Here is a 25993-nt window from a genome sequence, read left to right on the forward strand (position 1 = left end):
GCAGGGTCATCTCCAGCCAGTTCTTGGTGTCTGATATAAGCTTGTCCATATTTTCTACCAGCTGTTCAATGCTGGCATAGTACCGGCTTTTCAAAAAAAATACCACCTCTTTGTCTCGGTAAGAATTTCAAAATGTCCAGTCGAAGTTAATGTGTTACAACTATGTGGGTACTGTATTTCTACTAGTCCTACTTCCCATGAAGCTGGAAGATCCAATGCCCTCACTGACTGAATAGTAAAATTAGAACTTTTGTTTCGGGGAAAAGCAGCAGCTGATGCGTAGCTGGGAAGGGTAATATAAAACCCTGCCATATCAAAGATGGCGTACTTCACTCTCCTTAACCTAACTGTTAAATTTCTCTGGCCAGCCTGTCCATTTGACCAGAATCTCTCTATTTTTTCCCCACCCTCTTTTTCTGACCACTTTTTCAATTCTGTATACACGTTGTTGGTCATCAGGTACCTTTTGGAGCTCCCCTGGGTAAAAAGACCCCTTTACAGGTTTGTCGGTGTAATCTTTTAATCTATACACCACTCTTTCCCCCCTTGTCCCCAGTTCTTTGATGATGAATATTTCATCCATATAAGTTTGCTGATAGCCCTTTTCAAATTTCCCCTTCAGTTGGGATAACCTGATGTGATCACCCACTCTAAGATGTTTTTCCATTCTTTTACTTTTTAAAACATCCCCATACAGTCTTATCCACACCTCCCTTTTGTTAGACAAGTTTATGGTATTAGGAGCAGTCCAGATGCTACGATGGTAAGTGTCATTGTAATCCTGAAGAATTGTAGGTAAAATGTCTATGTACCGCTGGGTGTTTCTAGCTGTAAAATATCTCCAGAGTTTCTCAGAGTACGGTTAAACCTCTCTATAATGGCTGCTTTAGTCTCACTATGGGTGACAAAGTGAAAAATGCCATAACGTACTAAAAGCTTCTTCAGAGGAATATTTAAGAACTCTTTACAAGCATCTGTCTGTATTTTTTGGGGTGCACATCCTGTTTCAAAGATGTTCTGGAAGGCAGCTGTGACCTCTCTCCCCGACTTGTCACATAGAGGGTAGGCCCAAGCATATTTAGATAGCACACCGATAACTGTTAAGATGAACTTTTTTCCATGGTTTTCCTTAGAAAATTTGGAGACTTCTATGAGATCTGCCTGCCATTGTTGATCTATGCCAGCCACCATTGTTTTATTTCTAGGAAAATTAATTATTGCAGGTTTATGAAGGGTATAGGCATCTTGTCCTGAAAGCCATGTCTTGACATGCTTCATGGACAGGTTTTTATCATGCTTTCTTCCCTCCTGAAAAAGGGAATTCACACCTCCATAGCTCCCCACAGAACAAGGTGTGTAATAAATGGCCCTCAGAATCTCTTCATATTTCATTATACCAAAAGAACTCTGACAAATGATTGCACATTGCCTTTAACACACAATTTTATTGGTAATACAGTATACAGTCCAGAGGGGCATGCCTACGCCCTCAGAAAAATACCCCTCATCGTTGTCGTCATCATCATCATCATCACCATCATCAGAAGAAGGTAAACTTTCATAACATGCTGTTTTATAGTAAGTTGGCCTTTCCGGGTGACATTCTGTACCCCACAAACCATGCCCACAGTCACAAGTAAGACAATCTTCACTTGAATTACAGCTCTTTAACTTGTTGTGCAAATAGCCTGCCCATTCTGATAGAGCAGAATCATTGCTGCATTCTAGATCAAACAAATCTTCAGAAGATATTTGCCAGCAGCAATTACCGCTGGAATATGAAAGCAGGTTACTTTGAATTGCTCTTTGTCTAGGCGGTATTAATTCAGATACTCCAAAATATAAAACATAGTGTGCTATCTGCTCCATCAACATTTACATAGCAATAATTAATACCTGTTACTTACCCTCTCTGTGTCCTTTGATGGAGGCTAAAGATAGCCCATGCACCATTCCAAAGGGTGTCTGGTTGCTATTACAGACTATGTCCTCTGTCTTCTGCTGTTCCTCATCACTAAACTTACAACATGGCTCATAACAGCCATACAAAATACTGTAGGTCTGAAGTAATTATTTTCTCTATCAAAACCATGGCAACAGCTTTTGGTGCATTCTGTCAGTAGAGGTCTTGATCCTGGTTTTCTTCTTTCTTCACCTCTCTGGAATCTGCGGCTGCCATGTTATTTTCAAATGCAAGTGAGAGCTTAAACCGTTGAACTTCACAGTGGCCTGTAGCTGACACGTCAACAGCTCGGCATGCACACAAAATCACAGGGACTAACAAGCCTGGACATGCATACGTCCTTCCCACCCGTTCCAAACACGCCTGCGCAGATGGATTATGTCACGTCATTGGGTCATGTGCTTAGAACATGTCTGGACATGCGTACATCCCCTCCCATCCATCGCAAGCACGCCTGCGCGTGCCCAGAATCATGGCTCTGACATGTCTAGACGTATCAATAATGAGTATTGCTGCGGAATACTTGCTGCTTGGTTGGCTGCTGCTTGTGTGAGTATTTGGCTCCTCCATTAAATTTTCCTGGCTTTGTTGGACGGAGAGGGGTGGAAATAAAATTTTGTTAAGGTCATGCTTCAAAATGTTTACATGTATGTGTGTATTTGTGTTATTGGCTAAATTTGCAAGTGTGTGTGTGTGTGCGCGCACATTCACGCCCATGCCTGTTTATTTCAGGTTAAAATTTGCAAGCTATGTATCTTTAGCTTTTATGAAAGGTAAAGCTGTCTGTGATTTTGACTTCCCTTAGGATATGGGTCGGGGTTAGGATTAGGTTGATCATTCTGGGGCTGCTGTGGTTTAAAAAGTTCTTTTTTCTGCATTTGAGGAGGTGATTTTAAGACTGCATAGAAATAAAGCTTGAAATGGATCTCCTTTTCCTGCATTCAAGGCACTGCTTTTAAAATTCCACAAAATTAAAAGCTTCATTAGGCTTTTATTCATTTCACAAGGCCCAAGTAGGGTTTGCCTCCCAAATACAGTGCAGCCTATGGTTCTGTTAATTATTCACTGTACTTAGTTTTTGATTTGAATGCCCATAAACGTAGGTCTGAGGTTAAGCCAATCAGACACCCTAGGGTTGGCCATCACACCTTTCTTGATGATAGGGTTAGGTTCAGCATGTCATGTCCAGTTAGGGTTATGACCTTGTGAGTGCTGCTTCACATGGGGAGAAGGGTTATGCACGTCACGTCTGGGGGAGGGTTAGGGTTGCGCACGTCATATCCGGCACAACCTGATGGCATCACTTCCAGGGCGACCTGATGTCATCACTGATTAAACAAATAGATAAACTGTTGAATTTAGTATATACTCTTATTACTGTCCTTTTGCCAGACGTCTGTTAACCGTATCTTAAACCAACTTTACATTCACAGGTTGAAGTAAATAAACATCTTGTGAATTTATGTTGAGCTAAGACCATTTGTAACTTTATAACAGAAGTGAGAGACATATCTATGCTTGAAAAGCTGGCATCTGAGATGCTGTAAATAATTCTGTTATATAATTCCAGTTCTCTCATAGAGCTACAATCCCTTTCCATCTTCAAATACTTGAATTTCCAACTCCAGCTCCATAGAGTCTGTGGAATCAAAAAGACATGCCACGCTTACAGCTTTAATTGTTCTCAGAATCTTCTATCCGCTGCAAAGACCCATTTTGCCAGGTATTCCTAGCACATGAGAAAAGCATACTCCATGCTTACTTGAGGTAAATATTGTATATTTCTTTAAGATATATGTTCAAGCTTAGTAGTATTAGTTTAGCAATATCTCCAGTTCTGAATACAAGAAATTAGTAATGGATGTCTGAGTAGAAATACCTTGGTACGGTTGGCAAAAAAACAGGGAAGTGCAACATTTCAGATCTGAAGCAGGGAAGGTGCTTAAGAGGAGTCATGAGCAGTTTGTCCGTACCTCAAATATATAATTTCCTGGGACTGTGCAGCTACCATGTGAACCCCAGAAAAGATGCAGTTTCTTTAAGACGATGTTGGTAGGGATGGTATGCGTGCCCATACCCTCCCTGAAGCACCTTCTCTACTTCAGATCCAAAGTGCTGCACATCTGTAGAAGACAGGCATGGCCAATTTAAAAGGTTTTTATGTTCATATTAAGATCCTTGTCCATGACATGATAGTCTCATTTTCTTTTTCTTTCTCTGTATGAAGGATTGTTTTTTTCCTTTATGAAGGATTGTCTTCTTTTTCTTTAAGGATTGCCATACCAGATACCTCCATATGGACGTGTCCTTCTTTCTTATTGCCTGTAGTTATGGAATTTTGAACAACATTTCCTGACAAAACTTCCTTCCACAATTATTGATTTAGTTACAGTTTTCTTAATAAGCAGTGGACTCATGTAAAAAGAGAACTCTTTCCCATACTATAAACCGCATGCCTTCCAAGTTCCAGAGAAAATCTAAAATTTCCATTGACATAAGTTTCAGCTTCCCACTGGTCCCCAAGCCCCACATGTGTCTGCCTTAAGGGTAAAGGATTCTGGCCACTTATGGGCCTCTCACCTGTACGCCATCCCTGGGAGAGACGCTGGTGTAGGCTTTGTCGGGCACTTTTGGCAATGAGAGCTGCCAGGTCCTCAAAGTTCAAAATAAACATGATGACAATTCCTTCCTCATTCTTCACTGGGACCACATCCACCAAACACTGAATGCATGATGCTGCCATGAAAAAAAAATAACAAGTTGCATTAAGTTATAAATTAACATAATCTACATTTCAGTTTGCACCACTATCAGAAGCAAACTCAATATTTCTATCATCTTGACTGAAATCAGTTTATTCTGGTTAAGACTGGCTATAGTCTCAAAGATAATGATAATATTCTCTACTCCACCCCACTATTTAAGTGACTTCTTGGTTGCCAGTGCAAATAAAGCAATAAATATTCTCTAGATATTTACAGCTGCATGTTGAAAGGACTGACAAGTACAGCCATATTATTTCCAAGGCCAAATCTCTTAGGAAGCTAGAATGCTACTTGTATAGAGGACAGCCTTATGAGATGAGATGAGGTTGCTTCAGGATCCACGCAGTGACCCAGCTTTGCTTCCTCCAAACAGTTCTCCTTTGCCCTCAAAACACCTTACATGCAGATGGACAGCTCTGTCTTTTTCTGGTCCATGTCACTTTTGTAATGTGCAAAAGCAGTGGAATTCATAACTCTATTCCATCTCCTTTGCATCCATAGTAATCCACAATGTAAAAAAGGCATAAAATTGTATATAAATACTTAAACATATATTTTAAATTTACTTTCTCACAAAATATGAATTGATAAACACCATTTTTTTCATGAGATGCTGTTCATATAGGAATTCACAAAGATTCAATCCCTTAAACATGTATAGACTTTATTGATGTGTAGAACAGGAATATAGCAATGACATCCCATTTCAGATTAGAAATGATGAACTAAATTGTTCAAAGTCAGTGGGTGAATCTATGACTGAGGTAGCATAGAGGCAGATTCTATGTCTTCCAGATAGAAATCCCAAATATCTGCCTTCCACAGTAAATTTCCTTTTTCCCAAATAATTATAATAGACTTGTTTTTCCCCTTATCAGATGAGTTCGCCTGTAGTTTAAAGTTTATGCAGTGGCCATTACTACCAGTACTACTATTACTATTACTACTATTATTATTTCTTCTTCTTCTTCTTCTTCTTCTTCTTCTTCTTCTTCTTCTTCTTCTTCTTCTTCTTCTTCTTCTTCTTCTTCTTCTTCTTCTTCTTCTTCTTCTTCCCTTTATTTATTTAATTAAACAGAAAAAAACAAGAAAAAAGAAAAGGAAAATAATATATATAGGCAATTCATGCATGCATGTATGTATATATGTAAAAAATTCAGTAAAGGTTCACCATATTTCATTTTTGTTGTCCATAAGTTGCAAATAACATCAGATCTTAAGTCTTCTGGGTAATTGGGGACATATATTTATGCTTCCAATGATGAAGATCAATTCTCTTAGCAATAAGAGGGGTGCAGAGAATCCATTTCCATTATCCAACTGTCAATTTCCGTGTAGAAGATATGTAATTCAAAACAATATAGACAGCCAAAAAATATTAAACCTGTCTCAAAGTCATGTTAATGTATGAAATGACTTCTTCCTGAAATATAGTGATTTTAGGATGCTGAAAAAAATATGTATTTGAAAGAAGTATTATTCACATTGCATCTCCAACACCACAATGATTAAATTCAATGCATATACAAAAATGATAATTACTTAATGTACTAATGAACAAATATTTGCCTATTGGTATCGATTCCAACTTAGGCCAATTAACAGTATCTATTAACTTACCCAAATGTGTTATTCAAGTACATCAAACCAGAATCAAAGTATGAAGTTCAGAAATAAACAATAAAATATCATCAGCATATATTACTAATTTATATTCTAATTAGTTGTGAGAAAAACCATAGACATTATGATTTTGTCTAATAGCTCAGGCTAAGGGCTCTAAACACACAGTATATCAAAAATCAAAGGAGAAAATGAACATCCTTGTCTAGTACCTTTATAGAGTGAAAAAGTGAATGAAAAACATCCACTGACTTTCATTTTAGATATTGAAGCTGTATACAGACAGGTAGAGAGCCAGTTTGGTGTAGAGGTTAAGGCACTGAGCTAGAAACTAGGAGACTGAGTTCTAGTTTTGCCTTAGGCATGAAGCCAACTCTCTCTCAGCCCTAGGAAGCAGGTGATGGCAAACCACTTCTGAAAAACTTGCCAAGAAAACTGCAGGGACTAGTCCAGGCAGTCACCAGGAGTCATCTGAAGCCCCCCTCCCCCCGCCCCAAATACAGACAGGTAACAAACACATCCTGCCTGTAGATTTTATCAGAAGTTTTTTTCCACATAAAGCAATAGACCACAATAGGGACTATAACATTCATTATTAAGCAGAATGGTTATTAAGCAAGTCGCACCCAATTTTATGCAGCAATCATTAAGCAAATCACCATGGCTGTTAAGTGAATCATGCAGTCATTAAGCAAATCATGCAGTTCCCCATTGATTTTGCTTGATGAAAGCCAGCTGGGAAGGTCGCAAATAGTGATCATGTGACCCTGGGGCGCTGTAACTGTTATAAGTGTGAGCTGGTTGCCAAGCATCCAGATTGCAATCACATGACTGCAGGGGTGCTGTGATGGTTGTAAGTGCAAGGACCGGTTGTAAGTCTCTGTTCAGCACCATTGTCACTTCAAATGGTCACTAACTGAATGGTTGTTAAGTGAGGATAACCTGTATCCAAATCAATCAATTCCACTACCAGCCAAATATTATCAGATCACTATCAAGTTTTCATAAACCTAGTTTGATCATTGTTGTTCATGGTAGAAATCACTTGCTATTGGCTAAAATAACAAGATGTTAATATCTGCATTAATCATTGCGATGGGGTAATAATTAGCATATAAATATGATTTTTTTAAAAAAAATTAATTAAAGATTATAATTAGAAAAAATAAAAACTAATACAAACTACAAAAATATATAAGATTGAAAAAGAAAAATAGAAAGTGCAGAAAAAGAAAAAAGAAAGGAAAAGAAAAGAAAAGAAAAAAAAATGACTAAGTTCCCCCCTCATCATAGCAAGTACAAACAGTTTTGATAACATATTACCATCTCTTAAAATACAACAAATGCTCTCTTCTTCCCATATCTCATCTCTTGTTTGTTTTAATCTGCACTCAGTCGTTACTGACTCTGCAGTGACTGCTTTTTGGACGAGTCCTTTGCAGTTTTCAAGGCAAGGTGTTTCGGAAGTGGTTTGCCAGTGCCTCCTTCCTAGAGCAGAGCCCAGCTGGCGAGCATAGGAGGTGGGGTTTCCGTTGCTTCACACCTTTTTTGGGGGAGCACGGCTTCCACGCTACCGGCAACTGCTCCCGACTCCTTTTTGCAAGGCGCCGCCAGCATTTTTCCTCCCACCGGAGTGAGAGTACCCATTTATCTACTCACATGAGTTTTCAAACTGTTGGGTTGACAGGAACTGGGTGAGGAAGCAGGAGCTCACTCTGCTACGCGAAGGCTGGGCTCAAACCGCTGAAGTGTCGACCATTTCTGGCCAGCAACTTTCAGCGTCATTAAGCCGCTGCGCCACCGTGTCCCCTATCTTATCTCTTAACTATAAACAAAATCTTAAAGCCTTGTCATTCATTCCTAGGTCCATTAAGGGCTACTGGAGATAACTACATATTTTAGTTTACATATAACTATTTTAACCTTAATCAAATAAGCCAACTGGATATTCCTTTCCTGTACTTTTAACAATCTTGGCATTTAATCTCTTCAAATAATGTCCTCAAACTTGATTTCTTTTTATCTACTCTTTGTCTCCTCTCAGCAAATCCTTCAAAACTTTAATAGGTCACTTTTGTAAATCCAGTAAAAACAAGTTATCCAAATCACTGTTCTGGTTTGATACTTGCATGTCCTTGTCCTTTTTCAAGACATCAACCGGTTTCATTTGTATACCCAGTATATCCTATTTTTCCATATCATTCTTGTAACTTGTCATGTTTAAATCCACATTCAAATAAATTTCAGTCTAATCTGGTACAGCTTGTTCCTCTCCTGTAACATTTGCATACCATCCATCTATGATGCTAGATATTCTTAAAATTAATTTCTGAGTCCATAGTTCACAAATCTCCATAAAAACATCCACTATTAAAGTGTTTTGCTCCATTCTGTATTAGAGTGTCAAATCTGAGTATTCTTCTCCTTTAATTGTAATATTTAGTTTCTTCTGGTTCCTTCTAGTGTCCAACATTCAAAGTCCCATCTTATCATTTTTTTTCAAAAAACCAAAAAACCTCAGTTTCCCACAGGAAGGATTCTTATAATTAATTTCAAATTCTTATTTCAAATCCATCTGGACCTTTAGTCCATTTTTAGCTTTCCAGAATCAACACTCTAAACATCCTTTTGCTGTTTATTCCAAAAAATAATATTTTTCTAAATCCTTAAACTTGTATTTAAAACTTCTTTTGTGAAGAAGGAAACTCACCCAGTAAATGCGATAAAAAACTTGCTGTTTCAAAAACAGTAAAAAGTAATTCCAAAGGTGATTAAGAAATGAGGCTCAGCTGAGCTTTTTGTTCATAAAGGCTGCATTATGACTGTGAGCATAGATGGAATTTCCCCTTGACTCCCAGCCTCTTGACTTATAAGCAATCACAAAAACCTTAATGCCTGCAGTCTACTCATAAGGAGCAGCTGTTTGGAGTGCACATGAGCAATCTCATGATCTCTCCTTTCTATGGAGAGATTTGACCGGCCAGGATCCAGCATGCAGCCGCTCATCTTGGCCATAAATGCCATCCCCCTTTGGCAGGGACGTCTAGCTCACCATGGCCTCACCAGAAGTCCCCATATAAATATGATCTTTATGAGTTTGGGTATAAATGAGATATATACTTCATTTAACCTAGAATATAAGATGCCAATTTCAAAAATCTTATTGTTTAACACATAATATTTAGGAACAAGTATATTAGTTAAATACTTTATACTGTTCCGTAGGAAGTCCATCAAGTCCTAGTGCTTTATCATAGTAAAAATCACTTTTTAAATCTCATCCATAGTCAAAGGGATAACTAATGTAATTGTTTTAAGGAATTGAATTGTGGATGGCCAATTTTACTTTAAAAAGCCTCTATATTTTCTAGATAGATTCTCAAGTTTACTATATAAATCAGTGTAAAATAGGAACATTTTTTTCTTCAGGGGAATTACATATTTTACTAGACAACCTTGTAACCCATTGTGTCATCCTTTGAGAGAAAGGTAGCGCAGTCTGATGTGAGCAGAATGTCCATTAAATTTTAGGCTGACCATATTTTTTTTACCCCAATGCTGGATGGTCCCATGATCATCTAAGAAGAGTGTATATCATAAATAGAAAAATAATTGTAGTGGTAAATGAACTTCAATAATAAGTCAATATTTATTTATCTAAACAGATAAACAGAATGACCAGGCAGGCAAAAAAGCAGTGGGAGTGGGAGTGATTTCCAACTCCCTGCCAGATTCCCTGTTGACTTTGCTTGTGGGAAGCTGGCAGGGAGTGTTAGAAATCACAATCATGGGACCATGGGGACACTGCAACGGCCACAACTTTGTGAATAAAATTGGTGTGAACATCGTGGAAATTTCAATTCCACAGGAGTAATGGGTCTTGGATTTTTTATGCATTCTTTAAGTTAGCAGTTTTTAGGTACCTTGATTCAAAAATTGTTGTGGTATAATGCACTGTTTGGGGTAACCTGAGGGTACAAACAGACAAACAGATAAATACAATGAGAGTTTTAGTAGTACATACTGTAGATTGTTTCCAATCTGTAACAATTTTTTCTCTTTTTTCTGCTTCAAGCATTTTGCCAAGATCTGACCAGAACTTTCATCTTTTTCTTAGTATCTTTGACCCAAGCATGTTAAAGCAAAGTTAGTTCATTCTGATGAAACATTATTCAACTTGTGTTTAGTCTGTTGTATCTGTATATACTTGTAGTATGACATCTAGCCATTTGTGACCAAACAATTCTTAAATTATTTTTCAAATTACTTTTGTGCAGATTTTTAATTTCCTTCTTATATGATACATCTGGAATATTACAACTTCTCATATAAGTTTTATCATTATCATTCAATAATGAAGCATTAAATATCAACTTCACGATGGTTTAGTAAACATTTAAAGTTGTAAATTTAAATTGGTTGGGCTGTGACTTGATATATTGGAGAGATAGTCATTCATGTTTGAATATATTGAAATAATATGCAGGAGGCCAAACTAAATTAAAAAATAAATAAATCAAATCTGAAAAAATGTTAATGCACAGCTGAATAAAAAGTATAATCTTGTTATTTAATGTGTAACAAACACTGAGGGTAAATCAAATTTAATTCATTCATATATGTTTGAATTATAATTCTCATTAATGACTTGCTTTTACAGATAACAGTATTCCTAGTCAGTTCAAGATCTATAACCTCTGTGATGGAAAAAATGTAAATTGGCCTTCTATTGCTTTTTGTCAGTTCTATGGCAGCAGGGACTTCTCCAGGCAGTTGCTAGGAGTGAACATTGACTTGAAAGCACCAAAATAAAAATAAAAATAAGGCAGGGGAGAGGAGAGGAGCCAAATGGTTTGATGGGATCAAAGCAAGCATAATGCAGAGGGAACCAAAGTACTATTTGCTTTGGGCTACAGCATCCTTGGTACTTTGGCTCTCATTCTCAAGGAGCATCTAAAACAAGAGTTTGTACTAGTAGGGCAGCTTTTGATTTATCTGCTTCTTGGGTCTTCTGCCTGCCACTTGGGGATGGAAAGAGAGTGAAAGAAGGTCAAAAGAGAATGTTCCTTCTAATATTACTGTACTCTCCTAGATCAGCCTGGCTTCTGTCAATGATAATTAGTCCTTGGTTGTGTAAGCCACATATTTCTTATTTTAGCTGATCTGAAGCAATTGCACAAAAACAAGGATTAGCGTATCATCTGCTACTAGGTAGTGCTGATTCCTTACTTTCCCTGGCAGAGTTTCTCATCGCATCCATCACTTGTGCAACAGTAGCTGAAATTGCTTTGCTCCACACAGTCTGCAAGGGCTCGGATTCTCAAAATCAGGAGCAGATGGTCAGTGACTCAGAATTTCAAAACCTACAGTGACGTCAGTTACATGTTTTTGCTGTGTGTGTGTGTGAGAGAGAGAGAGAGAGAGAGATGAGAGGGAACAGAGAATGGGACAATGAAACGCAGTGGAATAAAAGTCTGGGAATTCAATTAAAATGGGATATCAAGGGATTGTAAAGTATCAGATTTACATTTAGCTATATTTTAGCTAAAGCAAGAAATCATCCATTTCTTGTTTCAGCTAAAGGTTACAATAGAAATTTAGACATCCTCCAAAGCACAAAAATAGTAGGTGTTACAGGCATTTAACTATCTGCCAGCAGAGGCACTATTTTCAGAAAATAACTGATAAATTGTTTACCAGAGATGTTGAAAACCTTAGTTGTACTCACTTGTCTACCATCATTCCTGCTTTAACCAGAGAAAGAAGGTTTATACATACCCCAATGTAAACATATATACTATGAGGCTGGGGCAGGGGGATGGACGGGACACACAAGGAAGAAAATAACTCAGTCATAGTGATATTAACCTATCAATAATTAGGAGTGATACAGATATAGTATTCCTGCATGATTGAGCTGGTTAACATAACGACTTGGTTGAGATAAGAAATGTTGATATCTGTTTAATCCACAGGAAATGATATGAAATCAACTGATGAATTTCGTCTCAGTTGTTTCATGATGAAATAACTCTTTATGATTTATTTATTTTCTCAAGAATGATAGTCTTAAGATCAGAGTATTGGGGAGCTAAAATATATCTTCATTTTTTTTTACATTCCTGAATTTATATCCTTTTATCCTTTTTCACAGATATTGGCCAGTTTGTATAATGTATAGTGTAGTTAGGCACTGCTGAGCTCAAGGTCTATGGGAAATGGATAATTATCAAGGGGACACTCATTTGAGGTGCTGTAAACCTTTTGGTTCTGAATCACTTTCTCCTTGGTCTCCTGTTTGAGTGTATTGTTTGATAGGCCCCTTTTCTGCAATATATTACAATTGAGGCTCATATTTCCTTGAAGATTGCATATCATTTCCATCCTCTTCTTGCCACGTTCTCTACGAATTGCACTTAGCTGAGAGAAGCACTCATGTGACTCATCTGATCTCTAAATGAAAACTAACTGGACTAGTGTGGCTGAACACAGTCAGAGAAGACACTTTGAAATTAGCAAGAAATGAGACATGAGTCACAAATGGCATTCTAAGACTCAGCATCCTTTGGACATCCATGAAATTATGCTGAAGAAATATCTTGCCCTACTTGTTCTTTTGAAGAATCCTGGGTTTTTGAAGTGAGTTCTAGGGAAACAGAACTACACTAGAGATTTGACTACTATTATCAGTTTGTCCTTGCAATATGCTGTGGCCAACAGGTCTGGGCAATGTTGTACTTGAGCTATGTTTGCACAGATTCCATTCCAAAACATTGGTGTTGAGTTTCACAAGTGTACATCTTCCTTGGCAGTTAAGTCACAGTTCAAAGAAATCCCTGGAGATAGGAATCTGAATGTCACAGCCCTAAAATAGAAGTGGACAACTGTTATATGGTCAAGGCTACACTATTTTCACCTTTTGGCAGGTGGGGTATACAGGAGACAGGGCAATGATATTCAGATGTCACATGAGCTGGTGAGGCTGGTTTCCTTTTTTTTCTGCTTTAAATCTTCTAAGTCTTACTTGTTTTATTTCCTACTATAAATTGGAAGCGATTTATATGGCCAACATTTGGAAATTTTCCTGGCAAATTTCAATATTGTTTTCCTAGGTGTTCTGGAGGCTTAAAGACAGAGTTTGGGTCTACATGAGGCCCTGTACCATAAATCGTCAACCCTGCCATAAAGGGACACATGCATATAATAGAGAATCTATTTATTTATTCAAGTATTACAAACATTTTAGAGAGACTTATTTGTGGTTTTTTGAAGAGAACATTTCTAGCCCTGAGTGCAAAAAAAGAGAACATAACTATGTGTGGGCAGTTCCTGCCAAAGCCTCAGGTTCTTCCTCACATCCACATTAATATGCATTTGTCCAGTCCTTGAGTCTGCAGAAAAGTTGTCCAGCACAAATTACTCTTCCCTGACTAGACTGAGGAGCCCTATTCTGTCTCAGTGACAAGCCTGGAGATGGGTGCTGTCCTTACAGAGTTAATGTGGGACAAGTTAGAGGAAGTGATTGGTGGATTTCCTGTTGGTTCCATCCAATCACTCTTCCTAACATGGAGTCAATTTGGGCCTGGGTCAAAGTCTTGGTCTGGGGAGATGGTGTTTTGACAGATGGCTAGAATCATGGGTTTAGCCATTTGTCAGAACCTGATCTGTGGGGCGGTTGGGACTTCCCAGTAAGGCAGGAGAAGACAGCTTCTATTCAGCCCTGGCAAGAGAAGCGGGGCAGGATGGAGAGAACCAATTCCTTAGCTACGAGGATTGGAGTCAGCGGTGGAGTTCCTTGCCAGGCCTCCGATCACAATCCGCTTTGTGGGATCAGAAAAAGGATAGCTAATGAATTGGTGTCTTGCTATTCCAACTATCCCTGGTGGCAGCTTCAGGATCAGATGCCAGTACTGGGTAAGGTGGGAAGAGGAGTAAACAATTAGCAGGGCATCTTTATGCCATGGTTAAGGGGATGTCAAGATGAGTCCTTAGAACAGTGTTTCTCAACCTCAGCAACTTTAAGATGTGTGGACTTCAACTCCCAGAATTCCCCAGCCAGTATACTGGCTGGGGAATTCTGGGAGTTGAAGTCCACACATCTTACAGTTGCTGAGGTTGAGAAACACCACCTGAGAAGCCTGAAATGATCTAGCTGGAGTTCCATCATAATGTCTAATATAGGTAGTCCTCAGTTTACGACAGCAATTAGGACTGGAATTGCCATCACTAAGCGATGTGGTCGTAAAGCGTAATGTCACATGATTAGCAGTCCCAATTGCCATTGTTAAGCAAGGACTGTATGGGTCGTTAAGTGAGGACCTCATGTGACTGCAACTTCTGACTTCCTGCTGGCTTCCCCATTGACTTCGTTTGTGGAAAGCTGGCTTGAAATGTCAGAAATCATGATTATGTGACCATGGCTCACTGCACCGTTGTAATTGTGAGCCATATGACCGAAAGGATGCTGTAACAGCTGGAACTCTGAGGACCGGTCATAACTACCACTTGTTCAGCGCCATCATAAGTTTGAATGATCACTGAACGAGTGGTCATTAAACAAGGACCACCTATATATTGATTGAAACTTTCAGGATTTTCCCCCTTCACTGAATATTCTTGGCAGTTTACATGTATTTGTACATGCATTTAGAGACACAATATGTTTTAAATATTTATTCAAACATTAAATACATGTTGAAATCTTTATTAACATTCAAATCAGCATAGAAATTAAGAGTTAAAATGTATGAAAGTTTCACAGACTGGAAATGAACTGTTTCACCCATCTTATATTTCAGTTCTCTAGCTTCCCCATATATAATGGGTCTCTGTGACCTCACAGTATTTTAGAATGAAAATGTTTATACCTACTCAGTTGGACCACAGCACACTGTTAGACAATGGAAACCTCTGCATATAATTCCAGGGATAAGATTATGAAAACAGGAGCCAGGAAAGCAAAATATAGGTAGGAAGGTTGGTTGAAAGTAGAGGACCAGCAGTCTGATGGTAGAAAGGGGGGACCCAGAGCCTCAGTCACTTTGAAGCTGCCGGTCTGAGGGAAAGCATCAACTGGCAGCTTTATTAGACCAGTGGGACCCTGTTCCTCAGCTCCCAATGGCATTTTACTTTCCAGACTGGAATGCTGATCACTTTGGCATGAATGCTTCCAGCTGGTACTGCTTCTAGTTTACTTTTCTGACCACCAGCTCCAATGGTGAAGGTCCTACTAATCCACAGATTTCCTTCTTTCATTCCCCATGATATAGGAAAATTAATTCTTTTAAAAAAAAATAAATCCCAAAATAAATTAAAAAAAAAAAAAGAAATGCTGAGATAGGAAGGTATGGCAATGAACCCCCCCCCCCGCCTTTCCCACAGTCTAATGAATGTAGTTTAAGCTCAATGGCACTTTCTTTTCATACATAAAAGGTTTAACCTATCACAAAAAACACATTCCAGAACTGAGCCCCCATTCAGAAATAATTCAAATTAAATTCTGAACAACAAATTCAGCACAGACAAAGGGCATTCTTCTCCTGATGACTCTCTAGGAAAAAAGGACCCCAAAACAACCGAGAGATATCTCACTTTAGAATGAGAAAAGATTTAAGCTATTTTACAGAATCCAAGCAAGCCAAGTCAAAACCAGTGTTGCAAAATGTGTCCAGAACATGATAGAAAATCCAGTAATAGATACTAGGGCATTGTTCTTTTACAAATCTCTATTTTAAGAGGTAGTAGCACACTAGTACACCATAGCCTCTAAACAAACAAACAAACAAACAAACAAACAAACAAAAATAGTATAACACAAAATGCTTTGGACAAATCTTTTTAAATATAGACCGACATTTAAATTCCTACTGGAAGGTTATATGTTCCGTTTTTTAATTGTGTGTACATGATGTTTTATGTTTGCAGAGTCACAATTCCCTGCCCACCCAATCCATCATCTGTAGCGTCTAGCATATAAAACACACAGTACCAAGGTGCTACCTCACACCATCACTTCAATTTTTTGAAAAAAGGTTATTCCTGCTTTATAGCTTTGATCATTTGTTATGATAGTCAGCCAGCCAAGTGACAAACAGACTTTTTCATACTGGAATTTCACAAGACAGATAATCTTTGGCAGGTAAATGGGGTAGGTGTGCAACGGGCCTTCTCCAAATTTCAGAGATTGTACAGTGATGTTTTTAAAATTCTCTCTCATGAAATGTGGCACAAGGAAGAGGAAATAGGACATCCAATCCCATTTGTTATAAGTCAATTTTACCATGACTGCCAGACTGCTATCAGTCAGTAGATGTATGTCTTTTCTACAGTACAACAAAGCTTATTACACAAATGAGTCATTGCTATTCCACAAGCAAGTAGAACAGGGATTAAAATGATGGTTTCACAAACAATTGCAGCACAATGATTCCAATTACAAAGTGGCAATACTCAACCCCATGTGCACAGAATCACTAGACTTCTGCAATCCCTCCATTTTTATTTTTTTGATAATAATCCTGTAAAGGTGACTGCTCAAAGAAACCCACAAAGTATAAGGGACATGAAACTCCAAAAATCCCCCCTTCCTCCAAGGGCCACAACTTTGCTTAGACCTTTCTTTGTTCATTTATAAATAAATATGCACTTCCCTTTCTTGACAGTCCAAGCTATATAGTTCAATACCCAATAAATTGAATAGTTAAAATATGCACAAATCCATGAACAATAATCCATTAACATGCTTTTCCAAAATATTGAAGCATATAATCACAATTTCAGCCTAACCATTTGATTCCTCAAAACTAAAATACTTCTATCATAATATTTTGATTACATTGATTATCACATTTTAATTCTCCACAGTATTTGAAATATTTCTTTCTTCCCTTTCTTCCTAGAATCTAACTTAACAGTGCAATCCTTTCCATGTCCACTCAGAAATTCAGTGGCATCCCAAAGAACTTGACACTTTGCCATCAGAACAACAAAAGAGGCATTGCAATATCACAGCACCAATTCCACCGTTTTGGGTGTTAGTATGATTTTGCAACATATGCTGTATATAGAAAAGTAGTGGGTCTTATGTTGCAATGCTGCAATGCTGCTGACATCAGTCTGATCCCTCTTGCCTGCCCCCTCCCCAGTACGGACACCATTAGCACCAATGAATTCAATTTGGGTTTATACTAAATATCAATATCAATAATAAAATGAATAAAATCAATCCATGAAATCAATGCAACAGTAAAAAAAACAAGACTATAATAATAAATAAGCAATAAGGCAGCTGTTAAAACAAGCAAACAGACAGAAAGAAAAGGTGAAGAGAACATTTTCCATCTAAAGCCAAAATAATAAACACCAAGTCAGTATCACTTCTTACACAGAAGAGTTCCAAAATAGGAGGGAACCACTATCAAACAGGCAGTTTCCCTGGATGACCGCAGCTTCACCTCAGTTGACATAAAGTCTCTGTTCCCACTGGCACTTAACCACTGAACAATCATTCCTTGACAACAACAATTTTTCTCATTTTCCCCATGCCATTGCACTCATCTCATCCCCAGTTCATAAGGGAGGCTATATTAAGTTGTCTCACTTTTCCAGTATTAAAGTAGTATTTTCCCTTTTATTCTGACACTGTCCAATAAAAACCTTAACTGCATAAAATCTCTTAGCTTACCCATACACACTTGTATTCAAATAAAATTTTATAGCATGATGGTTTAATTGTCCCATTACCAGATTCATTGTTCTTAGCTGTTTATTAAATCAGGGAACTATCTGGATTCACTGTGGGAAACAACACTTAGGAGTGATATTCTCAACTTTCTAAGCCATTTATTTTTTGTACCAAGTGACCAGGATTTCAACAGAACTGCTAAGTAGAAACATTTAAAATGTAATCAGAAATCATAGATTCTTCAAATAGTTCTTCAGGTAGTGACTATTTTAATTGACCATTATCCTTTTGTAGAAACACTTAGAGACTTAAACATCAAGAAATGGTTTCTCCTTGATGAAGGAGTCAAAGAAAATTCTTGTACCTCCAGACCTCCAAATAGTAGCCCAGCTGAGAATACTAGTCAAGAGTTCAATGTGCCATGCACATTGTGCACATTCATTCACATACATTTTGGGATAGTCTCATGGAAGCCATGTAGCCATGACCTTATCTGCCCTGAAAAGATAAACCTTAGCACAATTAGAATGGAGGCTCTTGGCTCTGTTTAGGCAGACAGAATACTAGACTGGATACATGCAACAACCTTAATCACATCAAATAATTTAAACTACAATATATATTTGCACAACATGCTAAGCCTAGTTAGTGTTAATCTTGGCCACTTTTTGTGTCTTTTTGTAGCTGTTTGATTAGTTTATAGTCTAATGTACTGTGCAAACTTAGAAATTAGGTTAATCCAGTAACCAGGTGAAATGTGTTGTGGGAATGCAGCTACAGTGTACCATTGTCCCATTGACTAATAATGTCCTCAACTATTACCTGCTACTGAGAATCAAAACAAAATCCACACAGAATAGGGATTCTGGAGTCATAAAGGAAGACTATAGGTGTTGCCACCATTTGAAAATATGTGTTGGTGTTGAGGAGAGAGAAGTCAGCTATGCTATTTATCCAAGCTTTGGGAATGAAAGTCAGGTCAGCATCTTCATCCGTGATTAAATCATGGATGACAATCATTTTCTGACAGTCAACGCTAACTGTATCAGTTTAATGTAAACTCTGTTCCACAAGTCAATCTTCTTTATCTGTTATTTCTAGATTATTTTTTCTTTTTGCAATCTCTATCCATACAGTTATTATTTATCACCTTCTGGTTTTAAAGAGAATCATTTTTAAGTGGCACATTCCAAGGACTCAGACTCATGTCTTCTAAACAATATCATTCAGGGCTGAGCAAGTGAGTAGGATACACTCTCTTTCTCTCTCATATCTACACATACACATTTTCAGGTTGGGAAAATGATTAAAGCCAATGAATCTGATGAAGATAATTGTTCCTCCATTATTAACAGCAGCAGGGAAAAAGCTGTTGGCTCCCTGCCATTCAGCTGAGTGCTGATGAGCCGGACAACAGGAAAAACAGATGGTGATTCCCAGGTCTCTGTGGATCAACTATAGACTGTTCTGAATCAGGCCACTGGGTACATTTGATATTGTAAAAGTACTTTGTGTGCACTCAAATAAATAGCTGTCATTGGAGGTAATGAAGAGGAACTCGCCTATTCATAAAATGGCAGCCACTGTGAATGTAGCCAGTCTTAAAATGTCAGTTTATCAGAAAGCAAACTGGTGAGGGTCGCTTTCTGCCACAATTTGTAGCCCTCTCTTGCCAGGACACTCACCAGCAAATTTCAGTTAAGCATTGTCTCTTTTTTTTTAAAAAAAAAGATGAGTGGTCTTACTTATAACAACATTTCATGATCTGTATCCTTTAACAAAGCCCCCTCCCCTTTAATTCTATAATATCCCATTATTTCCCAAATCTTGTCTTTAAATTATCACTAAAAATGTAGGTATACTGTAGATGGCCAACTGTTACTATGTTCCTTCAAATAACCATGTGTGCAGTAATGGATAATTCAAAATACAATGTCGCTCTTTCTTTCTTGTCTCACAATGGACATTTCCCCCCCCCCACACACACACACAATGGCTTATTTAATGGAATTTTGAAGTCACTGCTCTTATCAGCTTACCGTGGCAATGATCCAGCCTCCATATAGTAAGTTGATATGCTCATGCCTCCATTTCCTTTTCCTTGATAAAGCAACTGAAAACTTACCTCATTCTCAGTTTACTGTTAACATTTTATCTCACTAAAGGTTGATATTTTAATATGAAATGCTGGAGTTCTGTGGAGTTTGCAGGCGAGCCATTTTCTCATCAACCAGAACTCTTGTTTCCCTCTACCTCCCAGCTCCTCTTTTCAAGAGTGGGAACAGGCAATGTTTGAAGAATCGGGGTCACAATTTAGTCTTCCAGCCTTCTGAAGCACCATGGTTGGCCATCCAGAGATATTATGATTTCACCAGAATGGCAGGACTGTTTTGGAGGGCTTATTCTTTTCACTTTGGAGAAGAAGGGGTCTAAGAATGATAGCAGGATATGGGGTCAATTTTTAAAACTGCCCCAAAACTCTGAAGAAGAGACTAAAATGGCATTGCTGAAATTCAGTCATTTTGGTAATATGACCAGATTATGCTGGGTGGCTGCAAATAGGGTGCTGGGGTGCAACTTGCTTGTCAACTCCTGCCATAGAGATTCATCTGCTAGAAGCATTATTACTGTATTTCTTGGGTTATTTAAATAACGCAGAGGCCTAATACCCTGCTGGTTGAGAACTCCTATCACAGCAACCACTTCTTTTCATTGAAAGGGACAAGTTGTGAAGGGAGGGAGATCACAGAATGTATTTTCTTATTTTTGTGTAGGACAGAAGTCAGGGATTTTTGTAGCTCCAGATTTAGTGGTAACTCAGGACTGGGCAATTAATATTAAATGCTATTTTGTATGCCTCCCGTTGTTCTGCTAGAGAGAGCTGTGAAGGTGATCACATGCTTTACAGTGATAAATTTGTAATCGACAGTAGTGCTGTGAATATGCCCCAAAAGAGAAAGCAAACAAACATAATGATAAATTTACTGTGGTAAATTATATGCCATTTTCTATTAATGTTGCCTTGTGTATTCATGTAGTTATCTGTTAATGCAAAAAAACAAAAAACCATCAAACCAAACCACCCTAGCTGGATTGGGAATCTCTACTGCTTTCAGGCAAGTAAACCCAAGGTAGCTCTAGTATTGATCCTCACTCAACAGATCAGCAGAGTAAAATTCATCTTTGGTGCCGGCTAGGTTTTTTCATTGCTTCTTCTTAAGCATCTTCTGACCTAGCGCTTTTCTACCTCAACTCTTCCCAGTGCATCAGATGTACCAGTATCATATTCCAGGAGATGGGAACTCAGGAAGGCAGCTAGACAAACTGCAAGGCAGAGCATCCAACTTTCCCTGAGCAGGTTTGAGATGACTAAAGGGATGGATGATAGAGGGGCATGAATATGCTCTGAATATCAAAGGCGTATGATTTTGTAGGAGCATAGCAGCTTTTTATAAATTGTCGTTATCTGTTATCATCAAAACAAATCTGTAAAGTAGGTTTAATTGAGAATGATTGGCCCATAAACATTCCCTCCTATTCCTTCCAGAGAAAATTGATAGTGTGGAAACGTTAATAATAGTAGTGATACAGACATAGCGGTGTCATGAGTGGGTGCAATTCCTCAATATGCATTTTTCTTAATGATGGACTTTAATGCCTTTTATTTATTTTTTTTCATAGATCTGCCTTTGGGTTCTGTAGTCCATAGTTATGTATGGAATACTGGAAGAAGGAATACTAGTAGTCCTTGACTTACGACAGCAATTGGGTCCGGAATTTCCATTGCTAAGTGATGTGTTCATAAAGTGCAACTGCATTGCTTGGCGACAGCAATCCCTGCAGTCCCAGTTGCCATCGTTAACTGAATCCCATAGTCATTAGGCAAGGCAACTTCCTGCTGGCTTTCCACAACTAAAGTTAGTGGGGAAGCTGGCAGGAAGTTGCAAGTCCCAGGCCCGCAGATACATGGTTGCTGCCAGGTGGGGGAGAGAGTGAGGGGGTGGGTGGCAGTGTAAGGGAGGATCGGGGAGGGTATGCAAGAGGTGCAGTGTGTGGAGTGTGCACGAGGGTGTGTGGGGGTGTGCGAGAGGTGCTATGAGGGTTGGGGAGGGTGCACAGGGGTGTGGTGCAGTTTGGGAAGGGTGCAGCACAGGTTGGGAAGGGTGCATGGGGGTGTGCGAGTGGCCAGTGTATGTGAGTGGCCAGTGACAAGGGGCTGGGAGAGGGTGCGCGGGGGGGGGGAGACTTACCCCAGTGACTTATGATCTTCTCTGCTGGCTTCCCCTTTGTCTTTCTGGGGAAGCCAGGACAGAAGGTTGCAAATGGTGATCATGTGATCGTGGGATGCTTGGTCATAAGTGTGAATGGGTTGCCAAGCACCCAGATTGTGGTCATTTGACCGCAGGGGTGCTGGGACATCCACAACATTGAGGACTGGTCGTAGGTCTCCTTTTTCAGCATCATTGTAACTTTGAATGGTCACTGAACAAATGGTCGTAAGTCAAGGACTACCTGTAATGCCTTCATTAATGCTTTCAAATCTATTTAAGTCAGACAACCATGATAACATTTCTTTTTTCTATGTGTATTATTTTATGAGTTATAGAACTTCAAAAATTGTGCCAATTGTACCTGCTACAACTGCAATGGTTTGTGGGCATTTTTTGGAAATCCTGCTCAGTGTGAACAACCTATGATCATCTGTCAACATGAATTCAAAAACAAAATTGTTGTATTCATCATATGGACAGTAAATGAATGGCCAGTTATAATCATAAGATCTATAATTGAGCCATTCTAGGATTATAGTTACTTTTTTATTCTTTAACATTTATATCCTAAATCACTTTTGTTCAGTTTACCACTTCAAAACTTTTCCTTTATTAATTTCAATGTTCTCATGCCATCTTAGCTGGTAGAAAGTGTGGCATAATTAGCATGGTATAATTAAATTGCTACAGCTGATGGCAGTTGAAATAGAATAGGTTGACCATATATTGGCATTACTACAAGAATAGGTCCTCACTTATTTTATTTGGTTTCCCAGACTGACCATGGCTTGACCATATGATAATATGTGTCAGTCAGAAATAGAAGCTGGGAACATGATTCATTCAATCGCTTAACTTAGTTTTCTTGATGAAGCCCATTTAAACTGTGGCCTCAGAACAAGATTGGCACATCCAGTCAGCTGGCTTTCCTCCTGTTTCATCACGATACATAGGAGGATTGCACTCCCATCCAACCCCCCCCTTTTCCCATTTGACCTTGAAAAAAGGACAAGCACTTAGCTTTTAATAACATAAAATAACATCACAGTAAAGCTTTCATCCTCCCCCCACTCTTCAGTGGGATCAGGATTGTTTCAATGTATTTATCTGTATCAACAGTATTAAACTAATCAGGGAGTTATGGCAGTTTCTAAAAGCTGGACATGAGAATATGTAAATTAAAGTTAAATCTTTATTACAGTCATAGACCAGTACATATGCAAATTAAAAAGGGAACTATTAATCATTCTCTTAAATCTAGTATGAAATCTTTTCTTCCCTTCATTCCTTTTCATTCCTACTTTTTTGGGGGGCTTATTTATTATAAGATTTAATTTCCAACTTCTCGCAGGCCTAGTTAAATCTACAGCAGGTTTATTTAGAATGCCTCCAGAGGGTCCCAATGATAGAGAGAAGCGTACCCCTGGCAGGGTGCACTCTTAAATTGAAATTCACCTCTCAAAATGGGCTAAAATCTTCCTACCAACTTTTAATTCTCTGGCCCTGAAAAAATAACTTTCTTCAGTGGCTTTCTCCAACCCTAGCCTGATACCTTCCAGATGTGTTGGACTACATCTCTCATTACTATCAGCAAGCTTAGCTACTGGTCATGCTGGCTGGGAATGACTAGAAGTTGCAGTCCAACACATCTGGAAGATTCAGGTTGGGAAAAGCTGATCTACAGTAATGAGTAATCTACAATCATGTGAATTAGGTCTTTGGCACATATGAATACATTTGCTGGCTGATGACTGTGGAAGGGGTTACTTTTTTTGTCATCAGGGGCATTGGGGGGTATTAAATGTTGCAACAGATGTAAAAACGTGGTGGAGCTTCAATCATGTTGGTGTGGCCATCATTTTTTTGTTTTGTTTTTGCTATTATTACTGCTTTGTGTCATATCTAAAAATTGATTTCCAGGCATAATCATAGAATTGCATATTAACAGTATCACGTTGAAAAAGAAAGAGCAATACAATTTAGAGGAAACCACAAAGCTATTAAAAGCGAAAGCGAAAGACCAATAACAATTATCCCATAAGATGTCCTTTTGTGTCTGGTATTGTGTCTGATATAGAGGAGGAGGAGGAGGAGGCGGAGGAAACTGGCTAAGGACAGACTTCGGACTTTATTCCTCCATTCCTTATGTAGGTCTTAAAGTCTGCTGTCCCTGGTCCCTATTCAGTGCTGTAGTCAGAGATACAGAGAGCCAGTTTGGTGCAGTGGTTAAGGCACCAGGCTAGAAACCAGGAGACCGTGAGTTCTAATCCTGTCATAGGTACAAAGTCATCTGGGTGACCTTGGGCCAGTCACTCTCTCTCAGCCTTAGGAAGTAGGCAATGGCAAGCTACTTTTGAAATCTTGCCAAGAAAACTGGAGGGACTTATCCAGGGAGTCACCAGGAATCACCAGTGACTTGAAGGCATGCACGCACATGCACACACACACACACACACACACACAAGTTAGAGATACAGGTAGTCCCCAGTTTAAGAACAAGTTCTGTTCCCAAGGTCTGTCCTTAAGTCGAATTTGTATGTAAGCCAGAACAGTATTACTGTATAATACTGTATAAGTCATATTGTGTAATGAACCTGAACCAGTGTGTATGTAACTCGAATTATTGTGTATTTAACTCAAATTTTGCTACAATAGGCTCCATTCTTAACTACAGATCATCCTTAAACGGGGCATTCTTAACCTGGGGACTACCTGTACACTGTTAGGTCCCCAAATGGTGACCTTCTCTGCTTCCTTCTCCTAGTTCTTCTCTTTGCTTATCTGTCAAAAGTCTCCCTCTCTTCCATAGAGAGCCTTTGCCTCATTCCACCAGTGGAAACCTATCCTTTCCTTGCTATGCCTACATATTTTTAATCTAGGCTCTTCCCAAGAGAGCTAAGTAGTTTATTAGTTATACTACCTGTCCTGCCTTCTGTTTGCATATTGCGGTCAAAGTAATTGTTGATTAATAATCTTTGTGTGAGAAGGAATGATATAAGTAGTGTCAGACTTCAAAATCCAGGATTTCTAGGTGCATCAATATGCTGTTAGACCCCCTAGTTGGTGCCTGCAAGAATCCCTGCCCCATCTGATGTATAAAAAATATTTTTGTGATAGAAGGCATGAGTGGGGAAGGTTCTGGAATGGAGCTTCAAGGTTGCCAAGAGGGGGGAGAGACATTCCAGGGGAAGCACCTCCTCAGTCCCCAGCCGGAGTGTGGGAAAGCCAAGAGAATGAGACTGACCCCCCACCCCCAGGGCCTCATGGTTATAGTAACTCTTGTTGTGGTATAGATTTAGTCTGGTGAGATTCTGTCTATTAGGTGTAAGCTAATAAAGGAGCTAAACTGTTCTGGACTGTCTCGCTGTTATTCTTAGGCTGAACCTGACAATTTTTAAATAAAAAGCATGCAAAGCAAAGTATCACTCTATAGCCTCAGATATATTTGCAGCAATGCCTTCTGTAGCAATATCTGCCTAGTTCCCCCTAGAGTATTAGAGAGTGTCCTAATATGCATGTGGGTATAGGAGGACACGTGTTCATCGTGGTAAATGGGTATTTTGTGTCTCCCCATGCCAGCTATTTTCAGAATGGGCAAGTCTTCTATGGTACTCATTTTGTGAGTATATCCACCACATGTCATCACCATTTTAAATGTGCTCCCAGCCTAGAAAGGTTCCCTAACCCT

General features: G+C 38.8%; 1 protein-coding gene across 6 annotated transcripts in view; it reads right to left on the reverse strand.

Moving 5' to 3' along the window:
• KCNH6 (potassium voltage-gated channel subfamily H member 6) overlaps positions 1 to 25993 on the reverse strand; it is a 122605-nt gene that overhangs the window by 61711 nt on the left and 34901 nt on the right. For all 6 annotated transcript variants that reach the window (XR_015796296.1, XR_015796292.1, XM_088141252.1 and 3 more), the window contains one exon: positions 4544 to 4699. Coding sequence is in view for 4 of the 6 variants with exons in the window: in XM_088141252.1 (XP_087997378.1) it covers positions 4544 to 4699 (156 nt within the window). In the remaining 2 variants the exon portion in view is untranslated. The remainder of the gene's footprint in view (positions 1 to 4543; positions 4700 to 25993) is intronic.

This window comes from Python bivittatus, unplaced genomic scaffold (assembly GCF_059951505.1).
Source record: "Python bivittatus isolate LINGU-HERP-01145 unplaced genomic scaffold, Pbiv_v1 ctg000000_np1212, whole genome shotgun sequence".
Lineage (NCBI taxonomy): Eukaryota > Metazoa > Chordata > Lepidosauria > Squamata > Pythonidae > Python > Python bivittatus.